The 15,978-nt window shown below is 33.4% G+C and overlaps 1 protein-coding gene across 2 annotated transcripts in view; it reads left to right on the forward strand.

Annotated features, from left to right (window-relative positions):
* The window catches only part of SLC12A2 (solute carrier family 12 member 2), an 84,553-nt gene that overhangs the window by 52,054 nt on the left and 16,521 nt on the right, over positions 1–15,978 (forward strand). For both annotated transcript variants that reach the window (XM_010981026.3, XM_064483763.1), the window contains exons 14-18: positions 1,453–1,608; positions 2,903–3,002; positions 7,256–7,367; positions 8,817–8,957; positions 14,206–14,312. In XM_010981026.3, the coding sequence (XP_010979328.3) occupies positions 1,453–1,608; positions 2,903–3,002; positions 7,256–7,367; positions 8,817–8,957; positions 14,206–14,312 (616 nt within the window). The remainder of the gene's footprint in view (positions 1–1,452; positions 1,609–2,902; positions 3,003–7,255; positions 7,368–8,816; positions 8,958–14,205; positions 14,313–15,978) is intronic.

The raw sequence follows: 15,978 nt of genomic DNA on the forward strand, positions 1-15,978 counted from the left end.
ATTTTACATTTTTTAAAAGTTCTGTAAATGTGGTAATGTCTTTGACTTTGGAGAAAAAACTTTAACACGTTTTAAAAGATGGCATGTAGGGGGTTAGCTCATTATTGCTTCACTCTGCCTTTATAATTGAGTCAAATTAAATAAGTCTTCAAACTCTCTTATCATGAAGTTTACTGGTAATATTTTGTTTCTTATCATCAAAGCATTTAAAATAGCATTAATCTCAAATTCTGACTCATACTATGAAAGAATTATTTTCTTCTTTTTTCCCCCTATTTTATTGTTTAGCTGATTGCTTTTTCAGTTCTAAGAATATTATTATGATATTGTTAACCTGTCCGGCAGTATTGTTAACACAGTGAGTTCTGTGAAGTTCTAATATAAGGGGCCTTTTTCAACTGAAAAAGTACTCCATTTTCTTTTTTGTGGGCATTTTGTTAGAAACCATCACAACAGTTGGACATTAGGGAAGGAAATGAAGGTCCAAAAGCACTTTTCCTTCTAAGGGTCCAAAAGTTTTTCAGAACAGAAGGAAGTATGGAAACTTAGGACAGAAACAGCTTCGGTTTTTACTTTAATAATATAAATTGTAGAGGTGGGTGTGGCTGTGGCTATGAGAGGGCAACACAAGGGATCCTTCTTTTGTTGGACTCTTCTTTATCTTGATACACTAATATCAGTATTTTAGTTGTGATATTCTGGTATCGTTTTGCAAGATGGTATCAGTGGGAGAAACTAGGTAAAGGGTCCCTGGAATCTGTATAATTTTTTCAACTTTGTGTGACTCTGCAGTTATCTCAAAATTAAAAGTTTAATTTTTAAAAAAGAACATAAATTTTATTGAAATGATTTTAAGATAGTATTTTTGACTCTGGAACTACCTATGAATGAAAATTTTAAAGCATGGGTCTTTAACATTTTTTAGAGTGAGCTTAATACATACTTCACCAAATGGGAGGATAAGTTTCTGTAGTCAACTCTTAGTTTTTCTAGTGACTAGATGAATTTTTAACAATTCTGAAGAACAATTAGTTTGAGTTGTTTTATATATACATTAGAATTTAGAAGTCTCATGTTAAGAACCAGAAAACAAAGCCGCAATATTAAGGACTGAATTTGAAACCTAATTTTTTAATCTTCTTTAGTGTTTAGTATTTGCTGAGGTACGTCAATTTGTATTTTTTTGGTAAGGAACTTTTTAAATACAGAACTAGTAAGATAGAATAATGTGAATGTAAATAGATGTGCCCACTTGATGGCCATCAAGAATCATGAAGTTAAATTGTGATCAATAATGGTCTGACTTTACTTTTATATTTTAACCGTATAGTTAATACTTAAAGCCCTCTCACTGTAGAAGCCGCAAAGAAATTTGTGCATACGTATGTACCATTGTCTAAAACAGATGACGTATCTGAGTAACTTTCATTTATCTATTTTATTTATTGTTAGGATGGCGTCCTGCATTCAAATACTACAACATGTGGATATCACTTCTTGGAGCAATTCTTTGTTGCATAGTAATGTTTGTCATTAACTGGTGGGCTGCACTACTAACATATGTGATAGTTCTTGGACTTTACATTTATGTTACCTATAAAAAACCAGGTCAGTAGCCTTTTCTATTTAGTATTTCAAGCTCGAAAATGTCTAGAAGCTCTTTGTAACTTTTCATATCTAACCATCATGTTTTGTATATTTGAAAGGTACTTTGTGTAAAATCTAAACTACTTGATTTCCAAATATATGTAGTTTTAATGAAACAATTACTGCAAGGCTTTTTATTCTATGGAATTCCATTCTTACCCATAAGTTAAATATAACTAATCCTGTTTGTAGAAAAGTAACAAATTCATATAACTATCATTCTGTTGCACTTGGTATATTTTTAAATTAATCTTTGAAAGGATTATATTTGCAGTACTTTAGTAGCTGTTAGCCTAAGAAGCATATGTATTACCTACTGTGGTTTCAATATCTACTGTAATTTGTACCACGGAACTAAAAAACAAAAAACTAGAAGTATCATAGTATCTTCCCACTAGCTTACTGTGTAGTAGGGAGAGTTGGACAAACATGTTTTAACTGTTTACCTAGATTACCTAGAATGTGTAATGCTGATGGCTGCTGGGTATATCTCCACATAAGAAGATGATGCTACAATCTATTAGGGTTAGTCTAGTATTTAGTATGAGAACCAAGAAAGTCCACTGAGAAAAGTTTGAAAAGTTTTGGCCCAATAGAATAGATTAGGAAGAGATTACAAGAGTAGTTGCGGTATAGTCGTTTTAAACAGTGAGAGAACATTTTGTAATCCAGGTAAGAGACAATGAGGTTTTGGATTAGAGTGGTGGCTTTAGAAATGAAATAGACAAAGAAGATACTGCTTTTACTATTTTAGGAGCAGTTATTTCTTTCATATGCCTATTCAGTCTCTAACGTAACAAATGTCTAGAGTCATCATTCGAGTCTGGGCTGTTTATTCAATCAGGAGTAAAATTAGCCTGTTCAAATAACTTGCACTTTTAAGTACTTTATAACAATTACAGAACTGCCTCTTTCCTTTTAGACCTTTGGCTGTATAAACAACAGTTTTTAAATATTTTGTTTATTTGTGACAGACTCTTTTTAATTGTATTCTTCATAGCATGTCTGCTGCCCTATCATGTCAGCCTTTTCGAAATTGTACTTTTTCTTTAAATGTAATTTATACTTCAGATTAACATTGTCTTAATGTCCTGCCATGAACTTGAACTATTAAATGTTCCAAGTGAAATAGTTTATTTTAGCAATTGACTTTAAAGATGTGCTAGCATTGTTTACTTCTCTGTATGTGTCACGCTGGTTATGGATGGTTGTTACTGCTGGTGTTAAATGGTGAACAAACACTGTCCTCCCACAGATGTGAACTGGGGATCCTCCACACAAGCCCTCACTTACCTGAATGCACTGCAGCATTCAATTCGACTTTCTGGAGTGGAAGACCATGTGAAAAACTTCAGGTAAAAGATAAGACAAAATGTTTCTATGTTACCTTAAGTGGCCATCAGTTCGTTTATTGTTCAGTAACATTTTTATTTGCTGGTATTTCATGAAAAGTTTTCTAAAAGCATAGAATATTGTTTTTTGTTTAGGTTTGATTTGAGCAGTTTATTCAAAAATAAGGTTGAGGTTTCTTAGCAAAATTTTGCAGAGATAAATTATCTTACAAAATAAATTACCTTACAAAAAACATTAGGAAAGTTTTGGAGGTCTCTCATTTGAAAACTTTTAAATAGTAGGTGTCATAAGGTGAACTTCTTCCCTATGTGGGTAACTACTGTATAACTACTGAGTATGGAATTTATATTTTTGACATCTTTGTTTTATAATTTTACTAAGGCAGAAAATGTTTTCATGTTAGTTGCTTCTTTCTCATCATTGAACTGGAAACCAGTTTTAGTGATAAAGGAATTGATTAATGCCTTCAAGAGCATTTCTTACTACTTCAATAAATTGTTTTCTTCAGTAAATTGTTTTATATTTTATCTAGTGAAATATAGTTTATTTTATCAGTTATCAATTTAAAAACTTTTTAAATTTAATATGCTTCTAATAATTGATAAGATTCGGTTATTAAAGAAAGCACTTGTAAATCCAGAAATATTATTTACTTATATACATTTTTAGAAATTATAGATTATTATTTAAATTGAACAATAGTATAAAAATAGGCTTATCATTGTTTAAAAATAGATTGTTAAACAGTCATTCTCATACTGTTCACATACGCCTGGCTGTGGACAGGTGATTTTTCATAGTCATGAGCAATCAATTCTCATTGGCTTCTGCACAAAAAACAGAAATAAGGTCCTTGTTTGTCAGTAAACCAAAAGACAAAATCTTTTTAAAGGAACTCTGAAGAGTGGATAAGCACCAGAAAAGAAGTTCTCTATCGAGTTTCTCCCAATAAGAAACATCTTTGTATATTCTTTTTGTTACTTTTTGGGCCCCCCTCCCCCCAACTTATTTCCAAAATGAAAGGTTTCCATAGACCACAGATCTTCAGCTTTGGAGTAGACAGAAACTGGAAAAAGACAGAGAAATGAGAGCTCTCAGAGGAAAACTTTAATTACAACACATTTCGAACATCTTGAATAGTTGATGCCAGAAAATAGAAATCGTTCCTTTATATAAAAAGTTATAGCCCAAAACTGAGAGTATGACCAAGAGTCAGAGTTAATTTATCATTAATAAAAAACTTATTTTGGCTTATAGTAATGAGAATTTTTTAAAAATTTTATTCTAGTAAATGTTTTTAAATTTTTATCAGAATTGTACATGAATATAGTTTAAAGAGGAAAAACTTAGGTTTGTTTTGAAAATTAGTAGTTACCCTATTTCTCATCCCTGTTTCTCTCATACGACAGGCAACCACTTTCAACTCTTGGCTGAATCGTGTAGTATGTTTTACTTCATACTCCCAAATAACATGTTTGCCTCGATGTATTTTTTGAGGTTTAATTTTAGGCATTATCTGTTGATGTCTTTCATGTATGACCACCACACACAAGAACCCTTCTCTTTATCTCACCCTCCCAGTACATCTTTCGTGTCATTATTTGGACTAGATTTTGTTTAATCATTTATATCTTTATGATTTTTTAAGCATGATTTGTAGGTCAGCCATGTAGTAAGTTACAGTTGCTTTTTTTTCCCTGTACAGCCGTTTTGTTTTCTATGTAACCAATAATTTTCTCTCTTCTTTTTTTTTTTTTCTGTTTAAATTTCTCTTTACCACTATCTCAGCCTTCACCAAACTTGCTGAAAGAGTTTGTTTTCTTCGCTTTGTAGTTTCTATTTCCTTGAAGCATCTTTCTCCCTATTTCCTGTTTCTTTAATTTGGGTTCTTAGATTTAGCCTTGTCTGAAGTATCTGTGATCCTCAGCCAGGGAAGTTCTGTATTGGTGGGTTCAGAACTTGTCACAGAAGCTCTTAATGTAGATTAATGTGGCTTTGCTGGTTCTTTGAGAAGTTTAAGTCATCTTAAAGGCTTTCTTTTTTTGATCTGATTAGATTTCCCAGAAAAGAATCTTGTAATCTTCTGCTTGTTGATAATGTTCTGGCTACCGGAGTTCTAAGAGCCAAGTAGAAAGGCAGCTTGGAATTTTTGAGATTGAGCATATAGTAAATGTTCTCCTAACTTCCGTACTGAAGTAGCTGCTCCCGCTCTCAGCTCTTACTCCCAGACCAGAGGCCCTCTCTGATGAATAAGCTCTGGCCTCACAGAATTGGAGAGAGGCAGGGATAGTTGCCCATCATAGTGATGGAAATAGTTTGGGTTCATGTAGGTGTTTCTTCTGCAAACTTTAAACCTTCTTATTTTAGTTTCTTTAATACATTATCCCAGCCACTTCCAGAGCTATCTGCTGCCTCTGAGTCCCAGGCATTTTGATGATTCTTAGGTATACAGTCAGGCAGCATCACAGTTTCCTCTTACGCTCACTTAGAACTTAGCCTGTGCCTGACTTGTCAAATCGTTTATTGTCTTCCATCTGCTTTCTGGCTTTAAATATCTCAGTGCTATTGTGTCCTATACTCTTGTCCATATTTTGGGGGCCTTAAAATTTCCCATCCTACCGTGGAGATTTTTGAGGAAGGACTTAAATGAAGGCAGATGTTCACTCTGCCACTGTTACCAGAAGTCATTCCTAATATATTTTGTACTATACCTTTTTTGGTATGACAAAATTATACCAAATTATGCCTTTATGGTATGTTTACTGTTTGGTAAAGATAGGGACTACAAGTGTGTTTTTCCACAGTAATAGGTTATATTAGAGTGTAGATTAGCTACCATAATAAAAAGATGAAAAATATGCAGTGGTTAAATAAGACAGACATCAGTGTTACGTGATAGTCCAGATGGATGGTTCATGGTTGGTAGGCAGTGGCTGCACTTGATCATTCAGGTCCCACATTCCCTGTGTCTTATCACTCTGCCATCCCCTGGGACGTGTTTTTATCCACGTGGTCAAAGTCATTGCTACCTCCACAGTCTAGCTTATAGGTAAGTGCAAGAAAGTATGAAGGGTGGCCAGCTCCCTTTTTAAAATGACATGATGTGGAAATAGGAACATCGTATGGTCTGTAAATCATTCATAGGGCCACTTTCAGCTGCTAGGAAGGTGAGGAAATGTAATGTTTAGCTGGGGAGCCATATAACATGCTAAAGCTGAAATGGAGAGACTGTATTAGTAGCACTCTGGGCCATAGAGGATGATTTCATGTTTGGTTGTCTCAAAGCAATTTCCCCAGACGGGATTAGTTTTTCAGATAGCTTGCTAAAATTCTGAATAAGTTAGTATTTTTTTAAGTCTTTATTCAGATTTTCATGGTTATTTTCTGAGCATGGTTAGGAACTACCCTAACAATTGAGTAGTTAAGTCAAAATTTTAGTCTATTTATTATTTAGTCTATTTATTTAGTCTATTTATTATTGTTGAAGTTTCTTTTAATTATATACATCGTTGTGTTAAAGAATTTTTGTGAATCTGTTTAAATTTATAAAATAGATACCTGAATACTTTTTCCTCAAACAAGATTGACTTTTATTTCTAGTTAGCGAAAATCAGGACTTAAAAATAATATATGAAATATATGAAAATGTTTGTACAGACAATTGAATTCAATTCTGGTTTTCATCATAATTAATTAGAATTAAAACTTTGAGTTCAAATGGAAACCTTTTCTTCACCACAGGTGGTTTTACTCATATGACAATAGTCGCTAAAAGTTAAGCTAGATTAAGGAAGGCTAATATTACAAAGTAGAATTAACTATGATGTGATCAAACTAAGGAGGAAAGTGACCTGTTTTCTACATGAAGGCAAGGCTATGCTTTCAGGATGTTGTGAACTCTGTGAAAGAACTTAAATATTTATTACCTTCAGAAGATGAAGAGTTGTTATATATTTTTAATTAACATGGTCCTTTCGTTCTATAATACCTACCAGAATCTTGATGTATAATATTACCTATCAACTTAGGACATTTGGCATGTTTGTCCCATGAAGGTTTTGTTGCTGTATTTCTCATGTACCAAGGAACCCTGGTTAAGTCATCTTCTGTAAGAATCTTGTGGCTTGTGTCTTAAGGACAGTTGCGTAAAGAACAGTCTAGTGTAATATCTTTAGAGAACCAATGTAACATCATGTCCATGTTACCAAAAGCCTAAATTTCTCTAATTTTGTTTTTCTTTTAAATCTTAAATTAGGCCTCAGTGTCTTGTTATGACAGGTGCTCCAAACTCACGCCCAGCCTTACTTCATCTTGTTCATGATTTCACAAAAAATGTTGGTTTAATGATCTGTGGTCATGTACATATGGTAAGTATTAGTTTTGTTTTCTGTACTAAAAGATTTTTCAATTTGTGTATATAATTTATAATTTGTGGGTCTTTGTAGATTTGAAATAATTTGAATAGATTTCAGCAAATTATATTGCTTTGGCTAAGAAAAATAGCTTCTTGCTAACTAAGGAGCCTAAATGGAATTTAGTATGTGTGTTTTCTTACTGATATTTCTCAGCAAATCTTGAGAATACTGGAAACATTAATTTAGCACAAAAAAGGAGGCTGGAGAAGGTGGACAAATCATGATAAATATCTAATATCTGTTATTTAAGAAGAGCAGAGTGAATGCTGAATGTCCACATTCAGACACTTTAATTGCTCATTCATTTTAGTTTTATTCATGAGTAAGAAAATTATTAAAAATTAGGGATAAACGTCATTCAAAAATTGTTTTCTGTTTTGGGCATCTTGGCTGTTAAACACCATCACTAGGTGATGGATCACCTTTTCTGCATAAGAAATTGGAGTATTTATTTGCCAGATGAACTTTTCTCCCAAGCTCTATTGTTTGTTGCGTTTTGGTGCTAGAAATACATGTTGTATGCCCCACGTCCTAGCCCCTGCTGGAGTTGATCTTCTACTCCTATAGTAGCGAAGTCAGCTGCATGCATTTGTGTGCGCGCGCGCGTGTGTGTGTAGGGTAGTGGAAGAACACATTGACTCCATTTGGGACTTGTGGAGTTTTTATAGTTTGTCTCCAGATTGGTTAATTCAAGCTGGGGTCTTGAGCATAAGAAATTACAAATGGGGCAATGTTTCTACTAGGAAAGATAAATTGTATTTTTCCTTTACTTATTCATGTATATTTAGGATGTGCTCTTAATCTTATTTTTAGATTTTTCTTCATACATTTTAGGTAAGACATGTAACACATTTTATGTGTTGCTTGCAAGGATCAAAATAGAATTGCAAGTTAAAAACTCATTTCCTTTCTTCTGTTATTTCATCGTTTCACAGAAGTATGAAGAAAAATGTATTTGTATGGCTCACTTTGATATTTAGTTATATGACTAGGTTACTGAGAATTAATTTGGTTGAAATTAACATTTGGTTGAAACAAAAAACAAGCTGGGAAACTTTCTGTAGAAACACAGAAATTCTCTTATTCTTCTTTGTGTAATTTCTTCTCCATTTTTAATTTCTAATTTCTCTCATTTACTTAGTATTGAAAACTTATTTTTCGGTCTGTGTTTCTTCCTCTTTTCTTCTACCTTCTACTGTCACCCTCTGCATTAACTGTTCCATCAACACTATCTTTTCATAATCTTAAGTATTGGAAAGAATTCACTAACATGAAAATAAAATGCTGTTATTATGCTCTCTTCCACCCATGTTTAGAAACTTTGTTTGAGCCAAGATAACAGGAAGGTTTTTATAAAGGTGGAATAAATAACCTTTCATTGTTCATATTTTTACCTTAAAGGGTCCTCGAAGACAGGCCATGAAAGAGATGTCCATTGATCAAGCCAAATATCAGCGATGGCTTATTAAAAACAAAATGAAGGCTTTTTATGCTCCAGTACATGCAGATGACTTGAGAGAGGGTGCACAGTATTTGATGCAGGTAAATTTATTGAGCCTTTCAAATGATAACATTTTAGTTTTGTGTAAGCTTTTAAAAACTTTTTTATTCCAGGTTTCATTGTTCATATTGATACAAATAGTAAATCTTTTAAAATATCTTTATTAAAGTAGACTAATAGAGTTTATACAATTTGAGAATTAAAGGGACTATAGAACTACTGCGCTGTTGGCTGTAAATAGTAAAGAACCTATTTGGGAATTATCCTAGCCTGTTCCTGTTCTTCTGTAAGATATTCCCCATTCACTCCCTACTGCACCACCTCACTAGGCTTTTTGAAGAGTAGTAAGTAATGGCAGTCCTTAATTTTTTAAAAATTATAGATCCTTATTATGTTTCTCACTATTATTTTACTAGTACTAAAACTTCTCTTTCAGTTTTGTGTGTTGCATAGTAGCTGGAATGTGGGGTTTGTACTAAACTGTAGGTTTAAATGCTAGCACTGCCACTTCCTTATTATGGATTTTGGACCCAGTAAGTTGGTTAACTTCTCTTGAAACTCAGTTTCCTCCACTCTTAGAGGTTGTGGGGAGACAGTGTTTGCCAACTTATTTTTATAGGAACCTCTTTCTTCAAAAGAAAGCTTAAGCAAGATCCCATTTACTGTGTTAATTGTGGGGCTGCTTTGTTGAAGTAGAGATGGGAGGCGCACAGGGCCGTTGCTGAGCCTTTTCTGTTGTGTGTTTTTTAAAACTTGACAAGCACAGGGTTAAGAATAGCCTAGGCAATCCTCAGAAATAATAAGGGGTGGGAGTGGGCTTGCTTTGACAGGTATAAAGCCCTATCATTAAACTATCATGATAAAGACATTGTGGTATTGAAGGAGTGCCAGACAATTCAACTAATGGGACAAAACAGAGAAGAAATAGAGCTACTTGTATAGGAAATTTTAATACACGACTGAGATAACACTGAAAGGATGAGCTGGGATAATTTACTATGCGAAAAAAATGATAAAACAGATCCATACAAAGACCACATTTCCAGAGAGATTAAAGACCTAAACATGAAATGCAAAATTTTTAAGCTTTTAGAAAAAAATATAGAATAACTTTTTGACCTTGGACGAGGAAAGTTTTTTAATTGAGACACAAGAAGTTGAACTATGAAGAAGAGATGAGTTATTTTTTAGTTAACACTTAAAATTTTGTGCTTCTAAAGAAAGCATGAAAGTAATAAACAAAGCCACAGAGCAAGATAAGATAACATGTTACCAGCAAAAGAATATGGTCTACATTATATAAAGAAATACCATAAATTAATGAGAGGGGAAAAAAGGAGCTAAAGATATTATAAGAAGAGGAAATCTAAATGACTGAAGTAAAAATTAAAACCACAATACAGCTTTATTCCATAGTCATCAGTTGGGAGGTAGGGTGTAGCTCAGTGGGAGAGCTCATGCTTAGCATACATAAGGTCATGGATTCAACCCCCAGTACCTCCATTAAAATAAATAAATAAACCTAATTACCTGTCCCCCAGGAAGAAAAAAAAAAAACCATGGTCATCAGATTAACCAAAATTAGGTCTGCCAATACCAAGTGTTAGAAATTGTGTAGAGCATTTGGAGATCTTTGAACTGCTGTGGTAAATACAGATTGGACAACCAATTGGGACAGCAGCCTGGCAATGTCCTGCAACTTTGAAAGTGTGGATATTCTGACACATTCCCATTCCTAAGTGTATACCATAGAGAAGCTTGTACACATGTGAGGAAGGCCATATGAAACTTCATAGCACTATCATTTGTTACAGTGAAAAAGAAATTAAAGCAACTTCAACAAACATCAATAAAATTCTTGAAAATAATCATGCAGTGGATTTCCATATAGTAGTGAAAAGGAGCTATTCATATCAACAGGGATAAACCTCAAAAACAAAAACTATTAAGGAAAATAATAAGTTTTTTAAAAAGAACAATATGAAGATATTATAAATTAAAGTATGTAAAATAAAACTGTATAGGTATGTATGCCTAAATAATGGAATTTATAGTAAAAATATAAGGAAGGCTTGAAAAGGATATATAGGGTCCTTGATTTGTGTTTGTAATGTTTATTTTCTTAAGCTGGGTGTATACGTGATTATATATTACTTTCTTTGTTCACTTTTGTATGTGAAATACTTAAATACTACCTGGTCATAAGGTTGTTTCTCATGGGTAAATCTTGCTTGGTTTTGTACAGTTTATAGGAACATTTTGATAACTACTTTATGTATTTAATAAATGTTATGAACAAAATGAAGTAAAATATTTCCTTCATGCAATGGTTCTTGACTTCAGCCTGCATCAGAACCACCTTGTAGACTTCTTAAAACACAGACTGCTGGACCCATCTTTACAGTGATTCAGTAGGTCTAGGGTAAGGCCCAAGAATGTGCATTTCAGATAGGTTTCCAGGTGATGCTGCTGCTGCTGCTGGTCCAGTCCAGGCATTCCACATTGAGAACCACTATTCTAGAGGGTTTCTGTGATATAAATGACAACATCGTTATGTTTGACAAGAGTTAGGATCCATCTTCCTAATCACTCTCCTCTACTTCACATACTCACCCTCATGGATCATGACAGTTTCCAGTGGAGGGCACAGGGAGGATGTATAGAACAGTATCATTTTAATAGCAAATGCTATTTCCTTTACAAAAATGCCCGAGAGATGGACTTTATTCTAGTGGGAGAGCTATCTGAGGACCTATGTAAAATATCCTTAGAAATATGTGCATTGTCTCTGTAGAACTAATCACTGAAATTTTAGTACATGTTGCCACTGAGAGTATTTATCTTTCCTTTTTACCTTCTGGAAACCTTTACATAAAGTGTCAAATGGCTTTATGTCTGTTAGAGGTTTGTAATCATTGTCAAAATAGTTCTTTTGTACATTGATCTTTTTCTACAGTGACTTATTTTAGAGTTCTAGAGATGCTCTTGTTAGATGGCTTTGTTTTACTCTACACTCTGACTTTTCCTTTCTTTGTCCCTTCATTTGTCTAGTTACTAATTATTATCGTAAGTATATATTTGGAGACTAACTATTTTAAGGAAGGAGCCCTTTGGCAGAAGGGCATTAACATTGCTAACTTCTTTGTATATTGGATCCCTCTCCCTTTTTTTCGTAAGGTATGAGCCACTTGATTGTCAATCCAGTTTTAAACTTTTATTTCAAATAGCGAAAATCCCTTGTTCTTACTGAAAATTCAAATTACATCATTATGGCCCTTTAAATCAAGTGGATCTCATTCAGATACTCCGTGTAGCCATAACTCTAACTCTACCTTTTTTTCTCTAGGCAAGGCTAGCTTAGAGTTACCCTGAGTAAACATACTGTTTCTGACACCTTTCCACTTCTTCATCAGCCACATTTTGAAGTAAACAGTGATTTTTAAAAAATTGTTCTAAAATAAGTAGACCAAAATAACTTAAAATTGCCAATAAGAATATTTGAAATATAAATTATATCCATGTCCTATAGCATCTTCATAAATGTGTGTGTGTGTGTGCGTGTGTGTGTGTGTGTGTGTGTGTTTATAGTACCATGGTATTAACTAATGATAATTTACAGCCATCACTATTAACTCAACATCTCAAAACTAACCATCCAGAACATGAAGCCAAAATTCTACAACAAATTCAACTTCATCACAATTAAAAACTGTTGTACATAAAAGGACAATAGCAAGAAAGTGAAAAGACAACCTACAGAAAGGAAGGAAATCTTTTCAAATCATTTATCTGATAAGGTTTAATATCCAAAATATATATAGAATTCCTAAAACATCAGCAAAAAGATAGACAACCCAATTTAAAAATGGGCCAAAACTTGAATAAACATTTCTCCAAAGAAGATATAAATTTATAAAAATCACTAATAAGCACATGGAAAGATACTCAATATTATTAGTTATTAGGGAAATACAAATAAAGAATCACAATGATACAGCATTTTACACTGCTAGCATGCATGTAATTATGTAAACAAAAACAGGAGATAACAAATGTTGCTGAGGATGTGGAGAAATTTTACCCTGTGCATTGCTGGTGGGAGTATGAAGATGCAGCTGCTGTGGTAAACAGTTTGGTGGTTCCTCAAAAAGCTAAACAAGGAATTACATTATAACCAACAGTTCTACTCCTAGGCATACATATACCCAAAGAAATTACAATCAGGGAGTTAAACAGATACTTGAATGCTAATGTTTGTTGCAGCATTATTCACAGTAGCCAAAAGGTAGAAACAACCTAAGTATCCATCAACAGATGAATGGATAGACAAAATATGGTAAATTCATAAAACGGAATATTACTTAGCCCTAAAAAGGAAAGAGGTTCTGATTGATGCTGTAACATGGATAACCTGAAAGGTGATAGGGTAAATGAAATAAGCCAGACACAAAGGACAAATACTGTATAATTCCATGTTTAGGAAATATCTAGGATAAGCAAATTCAGAGACACAGAAGTAGATTAGGTGTTACTAGGGCCTAGAGGGAGAAGAGAACTGGTTACAGAATTCTTGTTTGAAGTGATGAGAAACTTTGAAAATGGGTTGGTTGTATAACATTGTGAATGTAATCAATGCCACCGAATTGTACATTTAAAAATGGCTAAAATTGCAAAATGTTTTATTTTTTATCAAAATTTAAAAAAAACTTAAAAGTGTGTATACAACCTTGGGAATAGAATTTTCAGTGTGTTTTAAAGTATTACGAAGGTAGAAGTTAATTGGATTTTGGGGCATATTTCTTAAGCATATTGAATTACAACTCTTGATGACGTTGCAAGAAAAACTGATGAAATTCTGACCTGCAGCCAACAATGCCTGTTTTCCATTTGGACTTTTGCTTCTAGGTTTTAATGACTGTTACTAAAATATATAACTAAGAACACCACCATATTCTTATGACTTTTATGAAAGATTTAGTATATTCTGTCATCTTTTCATAAAAATATGAACATTTTGAAGTCATAAAAGTAGAAAAATACACATTTAGAATTTTTCAGGTGTTTTGATTTTATCTTATATTTTGTATCATGTTTAACCATAAGTAATACAATTAATGTAGTATGTATAATTTATGAATATGCATGTATTGGATGCTCAAGAATTAGCTGAGTAAGGGTACATAACTTTTAAATGTTTAGAGGCTGTCCATTTAGAGGAGTTTTTCATTTAAAAGACATTTTGTCTACAGTATGTCTTTATTTAAAGTTGTATTTTTTCCTATGGTTTAGGCTGCTGGTCTTGGGCGGATGAAACCAAACACACTTGTCCTTGGATTTAAGAAAGATTGGTTGCAAGCAGATATGAGGGATGTGGATACGTATATAAACTTATTTCAGTAAGTATTCAGCAACTTAGTGGATTCAGAAAATACTAATTTTGAAAGCCCACCTTGGTTTTTGAAGCCTGTTTCTCAGACAATCTCAACTAGTAGAAGCATGAGAATGAAAATAATCACACGGGGTTAATTGGGTTTTAAATTGATGATCTACAAAACAAATGGATCTTTCTAAGTTTCTTTATACACTCAAATATTCACGTAACTACACACACACACACACACGCACGCATATACTCTTACTCTCTGGTTTCCTGTTTAAGTTAGTAAGCTTGTTCATATCCATGCAGCTGTTGCTGAGCAGAGTTCCCGAATGTTGTCAGACTCATCTTCTAAGCCAAGTCATTATGGTGCCTGCTCCTGAGGAAGGCCTGTCAGGCACATCATCACTGATGCCCTCAGAGTTTTAGGTTTATTTCCTTCTCAAACTAAATTGGCTGTTAATCATTTGAAAGTTCATTAAGTTATTTACATTTCTGTTTCTAAAATGCACTTACATGTTTGCTTTACCACCCCCTTCAAGTACTAGGTTCTGAGTTTACTATTCATTCTCCAGTTTTATTTCCAGTGTTGTTCATCAGACAACTTAGTTTTGATTTATATCACTTTAACTTCCCTCTTATGGGTTGTCTACTGAGTTCTTTTTATTCTTCTGTTACTTTATATTTCTTATTTTACTCTATCCATGTTATTAATTTTTGTATATGTATCTGTTTAATATATTACAAATGCTTTTTGGAACTAAGTGAGTTACTTAATAAAAAGAATATAACTTTTTATTTTTGCCAGATTTTCTTCTTACTCTTGAGAAGTATGTACCTTTCTAGTGTTCTGGGATTTACTTAACAGGTCCCTCTATCTCATTCGCACTGTTTTATAGGGGACAAGGTTTCCCTCTCACTACATCATACTTGATTGAAGAGAAGTCTTTTTCTTGCCATAGCTGCTGATGAAATAGCTGTTCAGTCCTTATAAAATATTTCTTCATATACAAACAATTGTCATTTTAAAAAATTTGTATTTGGCAAAATAATTCTAAGACCAGATTCAAATCCTCTTTCTTTGTGAATTTTTATCTCCTTACCCTTAACTCACTGGCACTATTTCCCCTCCTGGTACTCCTGTTTATCTACAGATAGAGCCATATCATTATTTGCCTGTATCACATGTAATAGTTTTATTTTTGTAGCTTCCTTGAAATGTCTTTGTAGAAGTGAGCAGTTCTCATACTTCACTTTTTAAAAAATCTCTTTATATTGCTTGGGTAAAGTGTACAGTGAATAAGATTTTCCAAGTAATTGTTGAATACTTTTAGTAAAATTCAACCCCTGCTGGTTTGTCATAGGTTGTGACTGCTCTTTGGCTTTGGGTTTATTATTTTTTGTAAGCAACATTTCATCCTACCTTTCTAACTTTGTCTTCTGTGCTTTGTATATATGGGGATTAGGGAAAGAAGGACAGTGTGAAAGAAAGACATCACGTGGGTCTTGAGCCATGTGTATGCTTTTTCTCTCTGAAGATGCAAGACCAGTGAGATGGAGAAATTATCCTAGAAAATAGAAGAAGTGACATTTTTGCAAATAATGCATTCATTATTAGTTGTAGTCTGTCATAATGGGAGTGCTGGAAGAACGGAGTCTTTCTGACTCTTACCTTGTAGGAACTG

The sequence above is a fragment of the Camelus dromedarius genome, chromosome 3 (assembly GCF_036321535.1).
Source record: "Camelus dromedarius isolate mCamDro1 chromosome 3, mCamDro1.pat, whole genome shotgun sequence".
In the NCBI taxonomy this organism is placed as follows: domain Eukaryota; kingdom Metazoa; phylum Chordata; class Mammalia; order Artiodactyla; family Camelidae; genus Camelus; species Camelus dromedarius.